Source organism: Juglans microcarpa x Juglans regia, chromosome 2D (assembly GCF_004785595.1).
Source record: "Juglans microcarpa x Juglans regia isolate MS1-56 chromosome 2D, Jm3101_v1.0, whole genome shotgun sequence".
NCBI classification, from domain to species: domain Eukaryota; kingdom Viridiplantae; phylum Streptophyta; class Magnoliopsida; order Fagales; family Juglandaceae; genus Juglans; species Juglans microcarpa x Juglans regia.
In genome coordinates, this window is record NC_054596.1 from 3,879,996 (window position 1) to 3,902,819 (window position 22,824).

Genomic DNA, 22,824 nt, shown 5'->3' on the forward strand with positions numbered 1-22,824 from the left:
TGCACCGGCACAGCAACTTGGCCTACGATCTCCACACACGACTCAGTCTGCCCACTCCCCAACACCACCCCAAGAGACGACGATGGTAAAACCTCTCTAGAAGTCTCCACTGCCATCGGCTCCAACGCTAACTCACCATCCTCCAGCTCCTCCCGTCGGAATACCTCAAATGGCACACCAGAGTGGTCGACGGAGGCCGGCAAATTTTTCTATGCTAGTGGTGGTGCCGATAGAATACATATCGGCACCACGGGAACCTGACTCAGTTCCTAGCCTGATATGTCGGTAGTTGCCCGAGTTAAAACCCTCCCGGCCTTCGTTGGGCTTGTGGCCTGGCCCATCCCAGGGCCCAATGCACCCGAGGTACAAGGCCCACTCTTATGGCCAGTTACTCGGCCCATATCAATCTTCATCTCAGCCTTGCCCTTGACGCAGCGTTTCAGATATCCAATTTCCTCTAACATTGCTCCCACTTTTTCCTCTAAGCCAACCAGCATCCTTAGAATAGTTTCCTCATTAGACCTCAACAGCCCACTGTCTTCTCCCTCGTGTCTCTGCACAACCTCTGAGATGAGCACATCTGGCACCGCAACACTGACAGCTTGAGGCAGAGCCTTCTTCGCTTGGAGCACCTCACTGTACGACCTTGCACCTCCTCCCGTCGACAATGGAGTAACACCATCTCCTATGTTCATCTTCGAGTTACTTGCCTGAACAACAGGAAGTACTATGTTTCTCCTACACGAGCCAGAAGATGAATGGAGCTCCATTATTGTATCTCCGAAGTTCCTCCACCCCTCCCCCTTCCTCCCTTCCGGCACGACTATCAAACCTTTCCTCTTATCAAGACCAAACTCCGAGAGAGAAATGAAACTGCCATTGTGATTATGTCCCTTCCGCACCATTAACACCGTGTCTCCTTTTCTACAAGTTCTTAGAAACTCATAAGCACCCCCTAAACACTGCACATTCCCTCACCATAGAGCCCAGCCACCCCATAGCTTCATTATCTAAGGCTATGTATTTCACAACACGGCGACTACTTTCTATGATTTTCCACCACCTATCATTCTCCTTCCTGAACTTCAAAAGCTTCTTGTCAATGAAAACCTTATTGTATCGCCCCATCTAGTCCAAACCACAACGTTAACCCAAAGCTGCAGTGAATATGCTAATCTCCACACGGAGCAGAAGCCATTAACGAATCACCACCCACAACAAGAAAAACCAAAAGAAAAAAAGAAACAGCTAAAATTGTAAACTTGTGCGGAGTACACTTAATATGATAGTATATATCTATTTCATATGGTTCTCATATACTAGTATATGAAATTATTAAATTTTATCGACCAATTATTATACAAATTATAAAATATACCTATGAAGTATATTCATTATATGGACATAAGTAATTAGATTACATGTTATATATTTAATTATAAGAGTTGTATGCTTATACTATTAGCTAATACATACATATATATGTATATACACATAGGTGTATGTATATATTTAGCAATATATGAATGAGTTTTAATCGAGTCGAGCTAACGAGTCGACTTAAGCATAAACGAGTGGGTCTTAACGAGCCTTAGCAGAGTCGAGTTGAGTTTTGTTGAGTATGTGTCATTTACAAATCGAGCGAGCATCTGCTTTTACAAAAGAGATTTTTTTTTTCACGAGTCGAGTTCGATTTAAATTTAACCGAGTGAGTACCTAGCAGACTATCGAACAGACTAAATTATTTACAGCCCTATTGATATGGTTGCCTTGTCTATTTCCAATTTTTTGTTTTGTGTTTGGATAAACTTTGCTTAAAGTTGTTTCTTTTTTATTTTATGCCGATTGTGTGCTGATGGGGTTGGGGGGAGAGTGCATACGGAATGAATGCGAGCTGGGGATGGGGAGAGGAGGTGAAGATTCAAATAGGTGAATTTTGAGAGACGCGTACGTTTTGTTGCAGGGAGAAATTAGTCATTTTACTAGAGTGTGCAGTGGCTTCTGCCAAATAGTAGCTGCTCCCCAGATTTTTACAGACAGACACTAGCGGACGTTGTAGTGAGAGGCTTGAACACGTACATAAAAAATGCGAGTATGTTCCCAAAAAGGAGAGCAGAGAGGGGGCATACTTGGTTAAATTCTACCACTACTGAGTCATTGTGCTAGACTGTTAGTCAACTTATAACCAACTTTAAAAGTAATAAATGCTTAACTCACAGTCAGGCTTTCTCTGTACTTGGACTCGAATATGCCCATAGCAGCAAGTGAACCAAATCCCATTGTTGCAAATGGCAGTGTGTCAGTTGATCCATGGGGATATATCTATAAAAAACAATCCCTGTAATTGTGAGAAAGAAACTAATTATGCAAGCCAAGAAAACAATTATTTTCCAATTTGATTCTTGAAAGCAAACTCACAGTATGCAGATGAGGTCCAGTAACATCAACTCCACCAAGAACCAAAGCCGCTTGCACATAACCTTGGTAGTTGGAGAAGATATTGAGCAGTTAAAATCATATGGTGAACTTTTTATTTTATTGGTAAGTAACAAATGAAACTTAACTTGAAAAGGTGTTTCTTCAGAAGGGTCAGTGCCGTGACAACCCTTGATTCTCGACCAGTATGGAAGCGATGCAGTTGTAGCTGTGAGCTAACCATGTCTAAAGAAAGCAAACATCAAAATAGTGCATTAGTCATGCTCACAGGAAGATGATAAAACAATTTTATATCAGCATATGAGGTCATAAAGAACAAAAGGGTGCAACATAACATCATCACATTAAACTCAAACCTAAAAAATACCAACAAAAGGGTGCAACATCATCACATTAAACGCAGACGTAACAAATACCTGTTACTGCCTCTGTATCAGCACCAGTTCCTGCTCCACAACAATATATGTTTGGTGCCATGTAATGAATCTTTTCACAATTCTTATCAGCAACTATGGGTCCTTCAGTGGCTCTTGTATCTGCTCCAAGAATGACACCATCCTGAATAAAGTTGAAAAGGAGTAAAATATTCAGCAAATGAATCTTGAAAGGAGCTCATATCTAGCAAAGCTGGAATAAATGAACATGACCAATGGGTGTCCACTAATCCTGCCAAGGGGTTGTGGGTGGAGCTAAGACCTGCAAGACCATAGAATCTGTAAAAGGTCTCTCAAGTTCAAGTCACTTTCGTAGTTTTTAATTGTTTTTCTACAGTACCCGTTCTAACTAATTCTCAATGATTGAAAGCAAGAAACAAGCACAGTTGTCATTCCAGCAGTTCAGAAAATGAATGAGTTCAAATGTATCAAACTTCTTATATGCCATCTGCATGCAGTTTAATGTGTTCTCTATAGCCTAGAAAAGGGCTCTCAATGGAAGATATTTTGATAGGTACCACTGGAGCAAGACCTTTGTAACTCAACATTTGTTTTAACATGCAGATTAGATAATGATGAAACATGCAGTTATGCCCCTATAGAAGAGAGGTTACTTTTAAATAATTTGTTCTGGATATGCTTGTGAGCAATATATTTGACAATACAGTTGTTATCACCGATCCAGTTCTTTAATCTACATGCCCCAAGTTGCCAATCAATAAATATCAATTCGTGAACTTTTACTTTGTGAAGCAAACATTGCTATGGTTAGTTTGGAAGTAGTTCTAACTTCTATGCCAATAATATAACTAAGTCAACTTACCGATCAAAAAATAATAATATTACGCAGTCCGCAAACCATTACCTACTTTTTCCAGCATTCATATGTAGCTGAGCAATAGTACACCGAACAGTCGTACCTGGAAAATTAAACCAACAATTCTAGTTCCTGTCTTCAGAAAAGACGGTGGTTGAACTCCCTTCTCAGCAAGCACATCATTTCTTCAGCAGAGATCAAAACTAAATCCACCCTTGGGAGGAACATCTAAAGCCAAGTTAGACACGTTAAAACTTCAACTCAACCCGCACATGGAAAGCAAAAAATACTGATCAACCTCATTGCACCGCAAAAAACTAATAACTAAAACGAAAACAAAATTTTTCTCTCTGTTCTTTTAATATATATATATATATATATATATATATATATATATATATATATACATGCTTTACTCATCGACAAAAAAATCCGCCCAACCAATCCAAAAGAGTTGTAATTAGTTCAATTGAGTATGAGTTTTTTTGTAGCATTTCACCCAAAATAACGAGAACCCTAAAATCCACGTCCTAAATCTCCAGAGCAACCAAATGGGGTCATATCAGACTCTAATTTCAGAAACCATGTGCTTTAACAAGCCCAGATCAAGGACTATCTATCAAAATCAAGCCCTCAAATTTCCCAGATCAAAAGCCACATTTTTTTAAATTCTCCCGCTCAGCTAGAAGTTCAAACGCAAACTAAGCAATTAGAAGTTAGTCACCTGGAAGGAACATAATCCCAATAACCAGTTCAGTGGGTGATATTCTGATATTCGTACAGTACTATTTTGTGATTCATCTGTATTTTTAGAAGGTGAACCGGAGAGCAAAAACCACACTAGAATCGAAAAGACCGAAATCTCGGAACTTATGCCGAAGAAGAAGAAGTATCAGGAAGAATTGGAATAACGCTTCGTCCTCACCTCAATTTATTTTATAATTTTTTCAAATTTTAATATAAAATATAATAAATAATTTAATTTTTTTAAATTTTAAAATGATTATAATATTAAAAAATAATATTCTAATAATATTTTATTGGAACTTAAAATCAGGCACTAAAACGAAATATTTCGATACTGGTACCGTTTCGGGATAGTCGATATATCAATAAATTATATATATAAATATATATAAATTATATTCTAAAATAATAGTCTATATAGGAATAAATTATATATAAATACATATATATATAAATTATAAATAATCTAGTCTAAATTAAGAGTTAAAAAATAAGTTTGTAATTTGAAAAAAAAAAAAATTTGAAGGCCGAAATTGAGGCCGATACAGCCGGTATTTAGACCGATACAAAATGTATATGGTTCCTGTACCGCCCCAATGACCGGTACAACAAATATCGATCATACCAGCCAGTACAGTACGAGATTGAGAACGATAATGACAAAAGCAATACTTAGTACCACCAATCCAAACTAGGTAGAAAAGATAGAGGAAGTCAACATTTACGGTTTGAAATTAATAATGGTAATATATTTCTTTAATTTACTCTCTTATTTTGACCACTTATATATTTATTTATTTTTTTAAATAGTAGTTAAGGAAGTGATTATTAATATATTAATATTTTTTTATTTTAAAAAATATTTGAAATAAAAGGAAAAAAATATAATTTGCATTAGGAGCACACAAAGTGAGCAAATTGAGGAGGAATAATAGCACTATTCTTTACGGTTTTACTTCGTTGATGATATGATTTTTTATTTATTAAGTTTTAGATCTTTCTAATTATCTCAACCTTATAATTTTTTAAATAAAAATATATAGAAAAAGAAAATAAAATATTGGATCTTCATCTAGATTATTGTTTACTAATTGATAAAATGTAATCTTATAACAATCTAATAAAATTCTTAAAGGATAAGAATGTTATTTCAAATTCTTTTAGGCTAAAGAGTTGGACTTTGATTCAAGAGCTTCTTGCTTCACCTTAAATAATTAAATCAGCTTGCCTTTGTTAAATAAATAAATGAGAGTGGAAGGAACTTTGGGTACAAAACCAATACATTATTTACATTAATTGAGGATGAGAATGAAGATTCATATTCTTTGACTGGTAACAAAGTATTAAAATTATATTCCCTAAGATTATTGTAAAAATTTGGATCATTGGAAAGTCGACTTTTTATTTCCTTTTTATTCAAATGTCACACTAGATTGCGTTTCATATTTGTGATCAGACAATTGGGTGTCATTGTCTCTAAAAAAAAAAAAGAATTGACTCTTTCTATCCATATATTTTTCACATCTTGGATGGCTCCAAAATGTCATAAGCATTGTAATCTTAGGACCTTCTTTTTCTTTACAGGCAATGCTGTTTTTACATAAAAAAAAAAAATATTACAGGTAAGCAAATCATCAAGATCTACAATAAGCCTTCCTAAGTACTGTTTAATATTCATGGTAGGCTTCAATTTCAATCAATCAGAGGAGGTTCCTTTGATCCAAGCCCCTTCTCGTGCCATTGACCCACAACTTGTTTAGTGCTTATAATATTGCTCATAAGCTCAGAGTCTTGGAGTTTTGAGGACACAATTGAGGTGAAAACACAATGAAGATCCCCCTTCCCAATATTAGTCATTCTATTGGGTCAATCTCCAGCTGCAATCCTCTCCTGAACAGCACATAAGGGTGAGCAAGTGGATATTCATCTGCTTTTGTTTTCCACCTGATGCAAGCAAAAGCACAAAAAGGATAGCTTCAAATGGAAGTACCAATTGATCACATGAATTTTGAGTGCTAATTCCACCTTAATCATGACTAACATTAACATTAATGCGTGTCTCTGTTGAAAATGCTATGATGAGAACTGCTATGATTAATGCCAATATTAAAATGGTTGCTGCAGAAAATGCAGCAAACCCAATTATATAGATTCCTGAATGGGATTCAGCAGGTTACTGCTAGATTAACCTGCACGTTTCCATCCTTAATCCATGCATGCTGTCATCTAGTGGGGGCACTTTACCTATAATTAAGGACAAGATGGTGAAGGAAGTATGCAATCTCTACTTTTGCAAGTTCAGCACCTGGACACAGCCTTGGCCCACCTCCAAACGGTGACACTTTTTTGCTGGTTGATTCATCCTGACAATGCGGGGGCAAAGATCGAAATTCGGTTATACAAGGTCAGGAAAATGTCACATACATGCAAAAATGCATAATATTCAAAGATCATGTATCTCAACTAATATGTATATATGATTTATATATTGCTAACATATATGTTGGTTGAGGTGCACATGAGATGCATGTGAATATATTAATGAAATAAAATATACTTGCAAATTATTAATTTGGGGAGAAAGAAGTAGATAACATATATGTTAGAAGGTGTAACACGTTAATTTTGATAGTTTAGGATGCAAAATACAGGAGCCTTGAAAATTAAGAGTGTGAGGTGCTTTTAAAGATTACTCAAGGAAGGTGGACTTTTTGTGATAAATCTGATATTTTCTATATAAAAAAAAAGGTATACCGTACAAGTGCAACTGAGGTGCCTTGGTTAATGGGCTAGAGGAGGCATTGATACTTACAAACCATCTCCAAGGATTGAATTCTAAGGGATTTTCATGGAGAGTTGCATCAAAATTCACTGCAGTCAATATGGGGAAAACCTTCCATCCTGAGGGTATGACAAACTCTGCAAAAGTTCAAATCATGATGATCTCTGTTAAGTAAGAAGCAGCAATCATCAAGGAAATACACAGACATGTAATATCAACTGTACATGATGTAAGAACCTTTAAATGTAATGTCTTGAAGAGCTTTCCTGTGAACAAACTTGACTACATTCCCACATCTCATAGCTTCACATATAACCTACGACAAATTCGAGCATATAATTAGTTCTGTAAGGAGAACTTTATCCCCCAAAGGAAAGTAGATTGTGTGGAAAATTAATTTCTGAAATGATGTTATACATTGGAAGTGAACTCCATCTTCTTATAATCTGCCCAGTTCAAGGTTTCCCCTTCCTCCTTGCATTTCCTTATCCCTTGGTGTTCTTCCTGCATAAATGTTGAGTAAACTCCTCTTTAGCATAATAGCACATATAGTATTTTTACAGCATGTAGAGAGAGAGAGAGAGAGAGACCTTCAATGTTTCTAAAGCATTTGGTGCATGCCCCAGAAAGTAGACAATCAAGCCCATAAGTGTTGCCGTTGTCTCGTAGCCAGCTAGCAAGAGGTCCAATACAATGCTTACTTTCTCGTCATAGCTTAGGCTTTGATTTGACAAAATCCCATCTAAGAAGTCTCCTCCTGTAACCCCCACATTCCTTTCTTCCCTCTCTGTTATGATTCCTTTCACGGTGGAACAAAGTCTTGCTCTAGCCTAAAGAAAACCAGTAAAATGGAGAACTAAATTAAGCTAGCTTTGAGAAATAGCTTAGCATAGTCATAATTTAGTTATATATTACCTTCACAGCTTTGGAATAAGCGCTCCCAGGGATTTTTAGAGGCAAAGACACAAAACCTGTCATGAAAGTCTCGAAGTCTTCTAATATGGTCGAGGCAATTGGCTCCTCTGGTTTAATACTCAAAAGTTGCTTCATCATGGTATTAAGTGCAAACTGTGAATAAAAAAAAAAAAAAAAATGAAGTCCAAGATGAATTCAAGTATACCATTATATTCTGAAAGATGGTGAAAGTAAATACTACATATATACCACTTTAGCTTCTTTGTAAAACGAGACTGCTTTACAGTTTTTCCATGAATCCATCATTGAGATTGTCAGAGTCTCTACAGAATGAAGGAACTCTGGTGATGACTTGGACATGCCGACAAAGCTGACAGCAAAGCTCCTAATCTTCTTGTGAATGTCTCCGGACACAATAAGCAAAGAATGCTTGCCAAGGATGTCATGCATGGGCTTGGGGTAGCTGGCTTGAAATAGCTTCTCTTCATTCTGAAGAATAAACATGTTGAGTTCATGGTCGCAGGAAACTATGGTTGGTGAACCAAATAGATGGGACTTGAAAATCCTCCCATACCTGCATGAAAACAATAGAAAATAACCATTATGTAATGTAATAACTAGGCCCTGACAATGCATTGATTAATTAAAGTTGGCGAGATACGAACATCTACATACAAATAATATTGTTGATGTTTAAATTCATTAAAAAAATAAAAAAAGGAAATGGAAAACAGAAGCAGAAAAGTACAGAAAATTGGTAAATCACCTAGAGCAATGCTCTTGTAAGAAGCTCCCTAAAGAGTTTGATTTATGGGGTTTGAGGAAGCCAATAGTCTCCCCCAAAAGGGGCCATCCCATGTTACCAGGAGGTAAGTTTGGAAGCTCTTGTTTCGCAAAAAAGTGTGGGAGAAGAAAAGCCAAAGCTAGTCCTAACCAGAGAGCTAATATAATAGGCAAAAACATCTCTCTTGCTGAAGAAACTCAAGAAGCTTGTCTTGTTTTGATGACCCTCGAACCCTTGCAAAGCTCTCAGCTGGTTTGTTTCCCTGTGCTTGCAAATATATATACACGCACACATATTCTCAGATCATCTCTGGAATACTTATTGTAGATTATGCCTTGACATTTTTTTTACTAAAGAGGAAAAAATAATAAGGATAAGTCATATTGGATGAGCGAGTTTGACTCCAAGAAAAAGGGGAGGTACAGACTGAAAAAATGAACTGAAATTTACATATATCATATATACATAAATTAAATGGTCTAAGATGACTGGATCTTTAGCAGTTGGAAATGTTTTATTTTTATTTTTAAAGTTTAGAGGACCTTTGACTGAATTTAAGAAATTCAATTTTATAGTGATAATGCTTTCTCGTATACATGGAGATAAAAGATGAAAAAGTCAGAAAGGTGCAATGATCATCATAGTCTCTCCCAAGATATGAATAAGAAATATGAACAGTAAAGCAAAGGGAGGCTCACCTAACCCTATCGAAGGCCAAAAAAGCCTTACTAATTTGCTTTCAATGTCAAACATTATTCTAGCTTACCCTACCCATACCAAAAAGGCCTTCTTCATGCGGCTTGGTGAGAGAGGCTTATTTTTCAATGTTTATGTGCGCATATTACAAACACTAGCGGACGTTGTAGTGAGAGGCTTGAACACGTACATAAACAATGCGAGTATGTTCCCAAAAAGGAGAGCAGAGAGGGGGCATACTTGGTTAAATTCTACCACTTTTGACACCCTTGGAGAACAGATGTGATGAGTTGCTTTTCCCTTTATGTGGGTTTTGATGTGGATGTTTAAATTTGTAATACAAATCCAACCCCAAATTTTCTTACTGCTTTAGTTTTGCATGATGAAACCCATCTTTGGGCTTCTTGTGAGATTTTAAAGAGAACAAAAGGTGATGCAGACATCTGCAGAGGCAATGAGAAGCCAGGGAGGCAAGGAAGGGGAAAGTGGGTCATTCTGTCTGTACTTTTATCCCTGTGCATGGTGCACGTGCAATGGATTTGGGATCCCCACCCCACCCCCTCCAGTTCATCTAGAACTTCTAATTAGCTGGACATCAATTCATACTGGAATCATGGTTTCCTTGTTCTTCCAATGTTTTGAATTTCTCAGTATGTATACGTCCATGTTAATATTATACACTTTCCACTGATGAATACTGATCAGTCAAATGTTTATAATGAATGTTCACACAGTAGATGGCATGCACAATCTGGTGAAGATGTATCGCCTCTAACTCATCTGTGGGAAACATTCTCATACCTCTTTATTCCATCTTGTATTAATTGAATGGATGCATGCAGACCTTGGACCGCCATGACCCCACACTTGTTTTTTTCTTACTAATGAGGGAGAGAATGTGTATAAACATTCATAATGCTAACAGTGCTGCTGAAAAAAAAAATGATGTATCAATCACTATTTACTTTTATATTATATTTATAATATTTTTTTTATAAAATGTAAAAATATTTTTTATGTAATATAAGAATATATATATATTTTTTAATATAGTGTAGAGTACGGACGATAAATGAGAAAACTTTTCATTTTGAAATCCTGTATGGAAAAATCAGTCTTCATTGTCACTTTAACAAAACAGAGTCCTGTCTTATCCTTGGCATTTGGCAATTACCCTTTTTGTGTACCTCTCTCACACTCTCTCCATCTGATATAATTGTAGACAACCTTTAGAAAAGATCGACTTTCTCGAGTTTTTTTATGAGACCCAATTGCACGTTTGAGCAGACAAATCATGATTAGTCTTGTCTTTTAGTTGGGGGTCTGGCGAAGTTTGAGCTACAAATGAATCCCTAGAGGCTAGAGGGACAAAATGACTGATTCCCTTTGGTTAAAAAGTAAAACCTATTACATAGTAATCAAGGCATGGGTTGATTTTGTTTGCCCAAAAGCCGAGAAAGGGGCAGGAGAGAGACTTGCTGGTGGAGAGACGCCTGAGAAAACAAAAGAATAACTATACAAGTACAACTTTTTTACCGTTCTTTATATAATTATATTTTAAAATGAAAATATTTATATATAAAATGATATTATTTTATAAAAATATTATATAAAATGATATTATTTTATAAATATATTACTCATTTAAAATATAATTATATAAAAAATTGAAAAAAATATTATATGTTGATGGATAGAGTTACTCCAATCGCAGGAAGATGGAAAGGTGGGCCTGTGGCTATGATTGAGCCTATCTATACGTTGGATGAATCATCCATTAGAAGATAGAATTAAGCCCACCAATTGGCACATCTGGTTCAGTAGCTACTACAGTCTTTGACTAGGCCCAAGAACAATGAACTTAGCAGCGATGAGGTCATCATATATTATCTTCAAAAATATTCAAATCGTTTAAAACATTAATTTTCTTCTGCAAATCCTAGGCCGAAGTTTGGAATCTTTGGACCATCCTAAGCTGAATAGGACATCGTCCCCCGAGCAAGTCTTTCCCTCTCCTTTCTCCCTACCCCTTATCCTGTCCCTCCTCCCTCTCCTGCATCCATCCCTCTCTTTAAAGCTATCGCAATGGCTGAAAGTTGTTTAATTTCTACGCCAACACTATTCACCACCAAAAACCAATACCCATTTCTCTCACTTCCCTCAAAACCCATCAAGCTCTCACACCTATCATTCTTATCCTCTCCGTCTTTCCATTCATGGGTCTCCCTCAAGCACAAGTCTTCAACCTTCCGTGTAGTCCCGCTAGTGGCTCAGACCTCAGACTGGGCTCAACAAGAGGAAGAAGAAGAAGGAGAAGAGGGTTCTGATGGTTGGGAAGGTGAGGTTGGGGGTGGAGAAGAGAGCTCTGGAGAAGGGGTTTTGGAAGAGAGTGAAAAATTTTATCCTGAGCCACCTGAGGAGGCTAAACTCTTTGTGGGTAATTTGCCCTTTGATATTGATAGTGAGAAACTGGCTGAGGTCTTTAATCAAGCTGGGATTGTTGAGATTTCTGAGGTAAAGTTTGCATTTTTTTAGAGAGAGATCTAAACTGGAAGATGGTAACTTTTGTGATATGGAATAATGTTATTTTGTTGATTTTGTTATAGGTAATTTACAACAGGGAAACGGATCGGAGTAGAGGGTTCGGGTTTGTAACTATGAGTACTGTTGAAGAAGCCGAGAAGGCTGTGGACATGCTACACCGTTATGTGAGTTACTCTTCTCTTCTGTGATCAAATCTAATTTATTGTATGAACTATGTTATCTTTGAACAATTAAACTCAGAACAAGAATATCGCAAACGCAAGCATGCTGAATTCGTTAGGTCATTGTGCAGCCTGGCTTGATACGATGCCGTTTATTACATTTCATGGGTTTCCTTCTCTGCTACTCGCCACACCATTTCACTAAATATGTATTTTTATCACTACATCATTTCACTAAATGTCTTAAATATGTTTTTTTTATCAGTACACCATTTCACTAAAATTAGTCATCTAATGCACCACACTCACCCCTTTGCATCTGTCTCAATGGAAATATTACCGTGCAAACGTTATTGAGTCCTGTAAGCGTCATGTAATAGCTGTGCGGAGACCAATAGCTGAGCAAAGCTGCAATTGTGTCGCTTTTGAAAAGCTGGAGACACCCAATCATTGTTTTATGAGTAGGCCTGTAGGATAGAAAAGCTTTTCGTTATATCCATGTTTGTTGAATATAAAATGGTTATAATTGTTTTTTTTTTTTTTTAATAAGTAAGAAGTAATATTATTGATGCGAATGAAATAGGCATAGCCCGTGTACACATGAAGTATACAAAAGAACATAAAATGGTTATAATTGTAATCTCCAAGTACCTACGTATAAAAAAAATGTAATCTCCAAGTACCTGAGTTCTTTATGTATTGCTAAACAGGATTTAAATGGAAGGCTTTTAACAGTAAACAAAGTACCTACTTATATATAAAAAAAAAAATTGTAATCTCCAATTACCTGAGTTCTTTATGTATTGCTAAACAGGATTTAAATGGAAGGCTTTTAACAGTAAACAAGGCTGCTCCTAGAGGGTCACGATCAGAACGACCCCGAGTGAATGAACCTTCTTTCAGAATCTATGTTGGTAACCTGTCATGGCAAGTGGATGATGCTCGTCTGGAGCAGGTTTTCAGTGAACATGGGAAGGTAATTAATGCCAGGGTTCTTTGCGACCAGGAAACAGGCCGTTCACGAGGGTTTGGTTTTGTTACAATGTCCAGTGAGACAGAATTAAATGATGCCATTGCTGCTCTTGATGGACAGGTTACTTCTATACCCTGTTTCATTAGAAGTTTGGATTCCATTTTCATTTGTGATTCATTTTTTTTTTTTTATAAGTAAGAAGATATTTTATTGATATTGAATTCGATTGCAAATCATGCAAGAGAAAATCTTGTTAAGCAATGGATTTTAGGTCAATAGGTGCTTATATCAGAATCTATGCTGGTTATCTTAAAGATATCATTCAGGCAATCCATCTAACGTTGTCGTTTTTCTTTTTATGCCTCGCGTGAACATCTTTGAGTACTCATGGGTGTTGCGGTTAAGCTACCTATCAAAATTGGATATTGCAAAGAAAACTATTAGCGTGTAAATTTAGGTGCATGGTGCACACCGAGTAGCATTGCTCCCTTAGTCGCCATAGAAAACTATTAGTGTGTAAATTTAGGTGCATAGTGCACACTGGGTATCATTGCTCCCTTAGTTGCCATAAGTATGTTTTCAAAACCCTCTTGCAATTAAAACTGTATGATCACCAAGCTTGTGTTATCATTACTATTTCTCTAAAGCATGTTTTTCTACGTCTCTATTGTGGCAAAACTCAGGTTTTTGCTACAGTTTCTTTCATTTTGACAAACAACCTGGTTCTGTCTTGCATTGATGGTGCAGAATTTGGACGGCAGAGCTATAAGGGTAAATGTTGCTGAAGAACGACGAAAGCGTGGATCATTTTCTTTTTAAGAAGATTGTTATTAAAGGCTTCACATTAACACTTCCAGTTTGGTTCGTTTTCTCTTCCCCCCTCCCCCTTTTTCAAAGATAGTAGTGATAGGAAAGTTCTACATTAGGAGTTTGGAGTTTCTCTGTTCTGAGTGAAGTTAAATTGATAAATCTTGTATTTGTAGTAAGACTTTTTATCACAAAATAGATTATTTACATTATATCTTTTTTTTGATAAGTAAGAGATCAAATATTATATATATATGAATGAAAAATGCAGAGCCTATGTACACGGGAAGTATATAGAAGAACACCTAAATACATTCTAAGAGCGATAACTTAAATATAAAAAATCATGAACATTGTCCCCATGCAATACAATAGTGGAAAACAACATTAAAGTGTGTAACAAAAAATTCTTTAACTCGGTCATTGTGCGTTCCTTGTCTTCAAAACAACACACATTCATTTTTGTCCAAATACACCACATGATGCACAACGAAATCATCTTTCATACTGTTGCCATTTGATGACAGCCTTGCATCTTTCTCCAACAACCTAACAAATCCACCACCCTCATAGGGATAACCCAAGCAACATCAATCATTTGAAAGATCTCATCCCACAACACCCTTGTTACCTCACAGTGTTATAAGAGATGGTCCACAAATTCTCTATTTTTTTTACACATGTAACATCAATCCATCACTGCACATCCTCTCTTTCTCAAGCTGTCTGTAGTCAAGCTCTTCTCAGGAGCGGCATTTCAAATAAAAAATGCTACTTTAGAAGGCACACAATACCTCCAATCTTCTTCCAAGGGAATGGAGTATGACTTTGTGTTGTCAAGATGTTATAATACGCCGTAACTGTACATATCTTGTGATTATTAGACCTCTACTTTAATCGATCTCGTTGTGCTATATGAGTCCTCGTGGAGTATGGTAGGCTGAGAAAGTTTGAAATAGTAGATAATTCTCAATCATGAAAATCCTTAATAAAAAGAATATTCCACTGGTGCGAGCCATGAGAAAGTAGCCGCACATCCGCTACTAAAGCCTCCCTATTAACTACAATACGATATAGGGCCGAAAAAGCCATTTCCAATGCTTGATCTCCACACCATACGTCCCGCCAAAAACTGATTCAATTGTCCTCACCAATTACAAAGCGAATGTGGTTTGTAAAGCATGACCACCCTTTCCTTATAAACTTCCATAAACCCACACCATAGCCCTCTCTCACTTCGTTAGAATACCAACCACCCCCAGCGACACTATATCTAGCGTCAATAATTTCCTTCCACAATGATCTCCCTCCAAGCGATATCTCCAAAGCCATTTCCTTAAGAGAGTTCTATTAAAAGTTCTCTAGTTACACACTCCCAATCCCTCATTCACAACTGATGCACAAACTGTCTTTCATCTAACCAGATGAAATTTCTTCTCCTCCCCCATGCTTTCCCATAAGAACGTCCTAAAGAGTTTCTCAATTCTGTTCATCACCCCTGCAGGCATAAGAAACAAGGATAAAAAGTATGTGGGGAGGTTAGTGAGAGTACTCTTAATAAGAGTGAGGCGATCCCCTTTTGATAAATACATTCGTTTCCAACCAACCAACATTTTCTCTATTTTTCTACCACTTCATCCCATATAGCTATATTTTTTAAAGTTGCACCCAGTAGAAGAACCAAGTATTTCATTGGAAAATAGGACACCTTACAATCCAATAGGCTAGCTAAACTGAGAATATTAGAAATCGCACCCACAGGAACCATCTTAGACTTACCAAGGTCTACCTTAAACCCTGACACTACTTCAAAGCTAAGTAACAGTGCTAGTAGAGTTTGGATCTAACTATTATCCACTTTACAAAAGACTAAAGTATCATCTGCGAAAAGAATGTGTGAGATGATAATAGGGCCACAAGAGCTATTACCCACCTGAAAACCAGATAAGTACCCTCCCCCAACAGCAGATTGCACCATCCTGCTTAAAGCCTCCATAACTATAACAAATAAAATGGGAGATAGAGAATCTCCCTGCTGCAATCCCTGCGAACTATCAAAAATTATTTACATTATATCTAAGACTTTATCTGCAAAGTTTGCCAAATCTATTTTAAGTATATGTGATTCTTTTTTTTTTTTTTTTTCTTGTCCATAAAAAATCTACCTCAAGACTTATTTATAAGGACTTAAAAATTTATCAAAAGTTAATAATATATCTGATAAAGGAGAAGCCTAGGAACATCTTTCTCAAAATTTGGAAATAATTGAGAAAAACTTATTAGAAGATGAGCTGGAGTATCAATGGCATTGACAAAAGAACTCAAACAGTTATGTTTTGCTTATAATCCAAGCTGTGTTCAATGGGAGAAAATCATAATTGTCTAAAACAACAAATGGTAAAATACAAACAAGGCAATCATTGTTGTTCAAATACTGATCAAAGTGTTTGGATTATTCGGTGCATGTTTATCAAATAATAAATAATTTTTTAATAATGAGTTTTTTAGTAGAGCTCTATAATTAAAAGCACTATTATAAAAAAAAAAAAAAAACTCTATTTTCTACCACAATTCCAAATGAGGTGTTTTTTTTTTTTTGGATGGATTTTAATAATTATAACTGCCAAGGTGTCTAATTAAATAAGAATTTTAGATTCGTGGGTTTGGGATTTTGATTTTGTCACTACCAAAGAGTCACTACGGTATTATTTATAGAAAGGGTATCGAAAATGTGTATCGAGTAGTGTTTTATATACATATATATATATATATATTATAAACATTTATGTTTTTTTTTAGTATTTTTTTATAAAAAGAATATACATATTTTTTAAAATGATTAATATAAAATTTAAAAAATTTGAGAATCATCTTTACTTTCACATTGCGTAATCGTAATTATTTTTTTTAAAGATAAATTATATTTATAGTCATAGATTATGTAAGTGTCGCATATTTATTTTTTAAAAAAAATATGATTCATATGAAAAAATTAATTTTTTAATAATAATTTTTTTTATTTAATTTTTTTTTTTTAAGATGTGCACTTGCACAACTAATGACAATATACATCTCTTTTCTAAAAGTTAGACCCTGGAGCCTACTGCACAACCAATACGGTACAGGTACAGGTACTGGTACTGGAGACTGGAGAGGCGTCCGCTTTGTGTAGAAGTTGTGGGTAGTCCGAGGATGCTATATTGTTAGAAGAGTCGTTCTTCATATCATGAAGAATGGCATGGCATGGCCTGTCCATACGGGGAAAAAGACGTAAATGAGATGAAGGCAGCTGCTGGGGAAAAGGAAAAAGAGAGAAAAAAATAGATTCTTGCAGTCTGCTGTTGCTGTCCCAGCAAAAGAATCTGGCCTTTACTTTTTCTTCCTAACGCAGTTAGGGCTGAGTTATGCTTAAGATTGGTAAGTGAAGTATATTGGAATTTTTGAATTTAAGAAGAGGCAGGTTGTACGATCGTGACTACCTTCAACGATTAGATCTTGAATGCCACATTGTGATACGATTATTCTTCGACGTATATGCAGAGGGAATGGATTGGTCTCTTATAGGCGTTGTCAAATTAACAGGCCTCATATAAAATAAATAATAAAATTTATTTTTTCCTATCAGTTTTAGGACACTTGTAACCTAATCGACAAGTTTGTTTTCTGGCGAACTCTGTATCTTTTTTTTTATCTTTTTTTTTTAATTGAAGTCAATTTGTGGTTTTTAAGACCCTTTTTCTTGGCAAAAAGAGAAAGAAGAGAACAATTTTTGTTCTTTTTTTCTTTTTACACATTGACCAATTCAAACTATTATCATGGGGAAAAATCTATGAAGCAAGGAGATTCTCCTTATTTCACCAGGAGTATAGACCACTTCACGAGTCGTATGTTTGAGATTCTACAGCTATATTGCTGTATGGTAATCTGCATGAACCATTCATATCTTGGTTTTTTTTTCGTTTTCAGAATCTAACTCGTTGAAGATTTTCTAGGGTCGTAATCTAGAGACTAGAGGTTCATAGAAACTACTGATACAGATTAATTTGGGGGCCAATCGAAAATGTTAAAAAAAAAAAAAGGGGATGCATATTGTCACAATCATGGTCAGGGCTTTTGTCTTAACGTTGCTGGAATTTGAACCCCGCTGGAAGCAAAGACGATTATTCGAATGAACTTTATTCCATTATGAGATATGATTCTATACAGGGACGAGCATTAAAGTTTATCGACTCATGTTTACCTTGTCCTCTCCTTCTTTGAGTAGCCAACACAAACCATGACACAAACACCAGCCAATGTGCAGCAACTGATGAGAGGTGACCGACTCATGTTGTCATCCTCCGATGACAATGTGATGTTGGAGCAGATTCAGGGAACCCATTCTCCTGATGGGCGTGAGGTTGATGTCAGATCTCTTCTTCGTATTGTTGAGGACATATTCAAACGTACCACGCCAAGCATTAATACCATTGCTGCCCTGGTGATGATCTAATGCAGAATGCTATATTTTTTTTATTTTTTATTTTTGTATATAAGCAGTTGATTTATGCAGATTCTCTCAGTCCAAGATAGCGTATAGCCCTGTACTTAGTATTTACACCTCTTTGGCTCTTTTGCTAACCCAATTTAACTCTGTAGGGTATTCAACCACGTACAAAAGCTTTAGAGGACAAGACCTATCAAGCCAGCTTCATCGGCATTCCAGAAGCTTTGGCCCTGGATCAAATTTCCTGCCATGTTAGTATAAACCATTAAAAAGATCTCTCTCTCTCTGTCTCTCTCCCCCCCATATATATATATATATATATATATATATATATATATATACATACACACACACACACACACTCACACACTTTACAGTCATTGTTAACTTGTGTGAATATCGACAATTGGACAGTTAACCTGCCAGTGTTCGGGTAGCGGGGGTGCACTTGCAAATACAATCTCAATATTGAAAATGCTAAGTAATTATTCATGGGATGCAAAGTTGGTGCTAGCCTTATCAGCTTTTGCATTGAACTATGGTGAATTCTGGCTTGTTGCTCAGAACTACACTTCAAACCAACTTGCCAAATCAATGGCAATCCTTAGACAACTACTTGAGATTTTGGAGCATTCTAGCATCCTAAAACCCAACTTTGATGCAATAAATAACCTTATCAAAGTGATGCTGGACATTACAAGATGCATTGTGGAGTTTAGGGAGATAACAGCTAAGTACAAGACAACTGATATTGCTGCACTGTCCATGGCCTTGGAACATATACCAATTGCGGTCTACTGGACCACCAGAAGTGTCGTGGCTTGTGCATCCCAGATTGTTGGCCTTACGGGATTGGGACATGCGTATGTTTTCTATTTCCATTACATTCCAAATCCTTCCAGGTGTTGTCATTGCAATCCTGCATATCTATGCATTTTTTTAAAGAATAACCAACCCAATATATACACTTACATTTAAATGCTGGTTTGCAGAATATAAGCCTGTTAGTCCATTACCAAGTATTGAACTTAAAGGTTATGTTAATTTAAACAGGCAGCCTTTAGAACTTGTCCAATATGGTGTATAGATAGATTTCTTTCTTCTCAACTGAGATTTTTGGCAGCATGCTGTAAGCCCTGTTAGTGAGCATATAAAAGCTTTTCCTTTTGTCACGGCCATTATATTAATGAATAAACTTTATTCATACTCTTTCTTGGTGATTATTTTGTAAATATATCATTGCAGCTGTAGTAAGCTAAAACTTTTATCCAATTTTGAAATTGTTATTAGTTCTTATTTAGAAGAGATTTTTTCATGCAGTAAATGAAAGGTAAGATTCTTATTTTGGTTTCAGGCTCACTGTTTTAACTACAGAGGCTTCGGAGCTATTGACCCTGACTCATAAGGTCAGCAACATGCATAGTAACCTAGCAACTCAATTGGCTATGTGCAACAAGCATATAGGTGAGTTTAGATCCATTGTGATGTTACATATGCACGTACTTAATAAGCAAATAAGCCTCATTAATTGAATGGTGGATGCTGCAATGTCACAATTTGGTGCAGATGAAAGAAAGCAAATTGAAGCTTTTCAGAACCTAAAAAATTTGTTCGACATGACCCATGATGACAACATGAGGATTCTCAGGGAATTGATTTATCCAAGGGATGACCAACAACCACTTGTTGATGGAGCCACCAAAAGAAGGGTATCTCATCTTTTCATCTCATATGCTATAACAGAACAATCATTTGGCCAGATACAAACACATGTTAAGTAGCGACCTATCGTAAATCCTATGAGGCGCAAATAATATTTTCGAAGTTCTTTCTTATTATACAAAAACCATGAAGCTTCTTAAATGGCACTCATAATTTTGCAGTCAATAGTTTGTATAATTTCATATGTCCTATGTCAAGGTATGTAATGAAACGCAGCTCTTTTCTCAATAATGTTATAATTATGAATTAGTCATAAGCAAGAATCCATAGGAATCAGGGATATGAAATGAAAAGAAAGGAAAATGAACTGCATAGGTTTAGGGTGTGCAAGCCCCATGTAGGCCATTTGAAAAAAAGCGGGATACTTTTTCATAATTGATCCCACTTTTTATTCAAAGGGTCCAACGAGCTTGCACACCCTAGTTCTGTATCTAGTATTGCTCAAACATAAAATACTCCCTGATACAAATTAAGAAGGTATATCATATATTCTCAGCTTACAGTTCCTAACAAATGTGTATGACCAAATCAGGTTAACATTGATGTTCTAAGGCGAAAAAATGTTTTACTGCTCATATCAGACCTCGACATGTTGCAAGAAGAACCTATTCTTGAACGGATATACAAGGTGGTTTCACAAATTCCAATAAAGCAGGAGAGTCAATACGAAGTTGTGTGGCTCCCTATTTTAGACCCAGATTTCCCATGGACTGAGACTAGGCAAAAGCAATTCGAGAAACTGCAAGCAACAATGCCATGGTACAGCGTGCACCATCCTTCCTTGATCGAGCGAGCAGTGATCAAGTACATAAAGGTGGTCTGGAATTTCAGGAAGAAGCCAATTCTTGTGGTGATAGACCCGCAGGGACGGCTTGCAAATACAAATGCGCTCCACATGTTGCGGATTTGGGGGAGTATGGCCTTCCCTTTCACTAGCACGAGGGAGGATGCTTTATGGAAGCAAGAGACTTGGAGACTTGAATTATTGGTGAATGACATTGATCCAACGATTTTGAGCTGGGTACTTTATAACAATGAATCATTTGCAGTCAAAATGCTGTTACAGATATGACCATGCATGCCACCATCATTCATGTCTGCATATTCATGACTGATTCACATGTACATGCATGTATGAGATATTTCCTATATTTTTTGGCTGAATAATTATAGTACTCACATCTTAGACATGAATTTTTGTGTGACTGTTGCCATTACATGGCATCAATATCTTAGTGTGCATTGTGCTTTTTACCCCCAAAGTTAAAATGCCAAATTCCTTGCTCCATCAGATAGCAGAAGGAAGATACATATGCATCTATGGTGGAGATGATATAGAGTGGATCCGAAAGCTTACGACAACCACACGTGGTATAGCAAAAGCTACTGGCATTTCATTGGGGATGATTTATGTTGGAAAGAGTAACCCCAAAGACCTTGTGACAATAAACACTGAAACCATCTGTGTAGAAGAACTCAGTCACTACTTGAAGGACATGACTTCTGTTATGTATTTCTGGGTTAGGATAGAAAGCATGTGGCAATCTAAGATGCAACTAGGAATAAATGTAGAGAACGATAGCGTAATGCAAGAGATTATGACATTGCTTAGCTTTGATGGCAGTGAGGGTGGATGGGCCTTGCTCAGCAGAGGATCGTCTGAGATTGTTCGAGCAAAAGGGAGCACATTTTTAAATTGCTTAATGCAGTATGATGTGTGGAAAGAGCTAGCACAACTAAAGGGTATTGTGCCAGCAATTAGAGACCACCTTACGAAGCTTCAAACCCCACATCGCTGCAACCGCATCGTGCTACCAGGTACTGCTGGGAGGACACCGGAAAGAGTGGTATGTTCAGAGTGTGGACGTACGATGGAGAAGTTTATCATGTATCAATGTTGCAACGAATAAACAGGCACACACACTTGTATTACACATTTACCATTATACTAACACTGCATGATGCTTCTTATTGCAGACATGTTGTAGATTTTGTTAAAGATTCAAGAAAACATGTTTTCATACTAAAAACTAAGTGTTCACAAATTTTTCCTTGCTGTGTTAGCTTCTCGTTTATAATACAAATTCAAATTACCTACCAAGGATAATCGCATGAAGAAATCAAAGAAGAGAAGTTTAATTTAACAATTTGGCAAATCAGTTCCTCTTGTTGCTTGTATAGAATAATATAACAAACCTCATAGCCTTTCATCTCATAATTCAGACAACAACAGAAGCAGCAACACGTACAAGACTTGACGACCAAGTCTTTCTCATCTTAATCAATCCTTATTAGGAAACATTTTCTTATATGATGTAGATAGCAAGCTTTCTAGTCTAAAAGATGTACTCACCTCCCTTTATTTACTTTTTATTGTTTTGCCTATCATCACCATATGGTGTTCCTCTTGAGCACGAGTGAGAGCACTGAGAGAAAAGAAGAAGAATGCTCTACCTCCTTAGACAAAGTACATGCAAAATAACACAGGCTAAGAGTAAAGCACATCTTTATTTAGAACAA

The 22,824-nt window shown here is 36.5% G+C and overlaps 3 protein-coding genes and 1 pseudogene across 3 annotated transcripts; 2 read left to right on the forward strand and 2 right to left on the reverse strand.

The window, feature by feature from the left end:
• Window positions 1-942: 942 nt before the first annotated feature.
• LOC121251260 lies at window positions 943-3,990 on the reverse strand (annotated as a pseudogene).
• Window positions 3,991-6,130: 2,140 nt separating this feature from the next.
• LOC121251137 (cytochrome P450 724B1-like) lies at window positions 6,131-18,943 on the reverse strand. Its single transcript, XM_041150472.1, has 10 exons — window positions 18,933-18,943; window positions 8,898-9,182; window positions 8,381-8,705; window positions 8,132-8,284; window positions 7,807-8,046; window positions 7,634-7,720; window positions 7,454-7,532; window positions 7,247-7,353; window positions 6,679-6,797; window positions 6,131-6,378 (listed from the first exon to the last, which is right to left on the reverse strand). The coding sequence occupies exons 2-10, from the start codon at window positions 9,092-9,094 to the stop codon at window positions 6,288-6,290; spliced, it is 1,398 nt and encodes a 465-aa protein (XP_041006406.1). The 5' UTR covers window positions 9,095-9,182; window positions 18,933-18,943; the 3' UTR covers window positions 6,131-6,287.
• LOC121251140 (28 kDa ribonucleoprotein, chloroplastic-like) lies at window positions 11,530-14,307 on the forward strand. Its single transcript, XM_041150476.1, has 4 exons — window positions 11,530-12,125; window positions 12,218-12,319; window positions 13,131-13,409; window positions 14,037-14,307. The coding sequence occupies exons 1-4, from the start codon at window positions 11,697-11,699 to the stop codon at window positions 14,106-14,108; spliced, it is 882 nt and encodes a 293-aa protein (XP_041006410.1). The 5' UTR covers window positions 11,530-11,696; the 3' UTR covers window positions 14,109-14,307.
• On the forward strand, window positions 18,060-22,268 carry LOC121251135 (protein SIEVE ELEMENT OCCLUSION B-like). The gene is made up of 7 exons (XM_041150471.1): window positions 18,060-18,576; window positions 18,735-18,833; window positions 18,997-19,445; window positions 19,937-20,046; window positions 20,149-20,291; window positions 20,837-21,325; window positions 21,597-22,268. Exons 1-7 carry the CDS (start codon window positions 18,373-18,375, stop codon window positions 22,212-22,214), a joined length of 2,112 nt encoding a protein of 703 aa, XP_041006405.1. The 5' UTR covers window positions 18,060-18,372; the 3' UTR covers window positions 22,215-22,268.
• The last annotated feature ends 556 nt before the right edge of the window (window positions 22,269-22,824 follow it).

Coding starts and splice junctions, on each gene's coding strand:
- LOC121251137 (XM_041150472.1), bottom strand. CDS start 9,094: ATGTTTTTGCCTATTATATTAGCTCTCTGGTTAGGACTAGCTTTGGCT. Junction 8,706..8,897: donor TTACAAGAGCATTGCTCTAG/GTGATTTACCAA, acceptor GTTTTCATGCAG/GTATGGGAGGATTTTCAAGT. Junction 6,379..6,678: donor CATCTTGTCCTTAATTATAG/GTAAAGTGCCCC, acceptor TGCTTGCATCAG/GTGGAAAACAAAAGCAGATG.
- LOC121251140 (XM_041150476.1), top strand. CDS start 11,697: ATGGCTGAAAGTTGTTTAATTTCTACGCCAACACTATTCACCACCAAA. Junction 12,126..12,217: donor GGATTGTTGAGATTTCTGAG/GTAAAGTTTGCA, acceptor ATTTTGTTATAG/GTAATTTACAACAGGGAAAC. Junction 12,320..13,130: donor TGGACATGCTACACCGTTAT/GTGAGTTACTCT, acceptor ATTGCTAAACAG/GATTTAAATGGAAGGCTTTT.
- LOC121251135 (XM_041150471.1), top strand. CDS start 18,373: ATGACACAAACACCAGCCAATGTGCAGCAACTGATGAGAGGTGACCGA. Junction 18,577..18,734: donor TTAATACCATTGCTGCCCTG/GTGATGATCTAA, acceptor TTAACTCTGTAG/GGTATTCAACCACGTACAAA. Junction 20,292..20,836: donor ATGGAGCCACCAAAAGAAGG/GTATCTCATCTT, acceptor TGACCAAATCAG/GTTAACATTGATGTTCTAAG.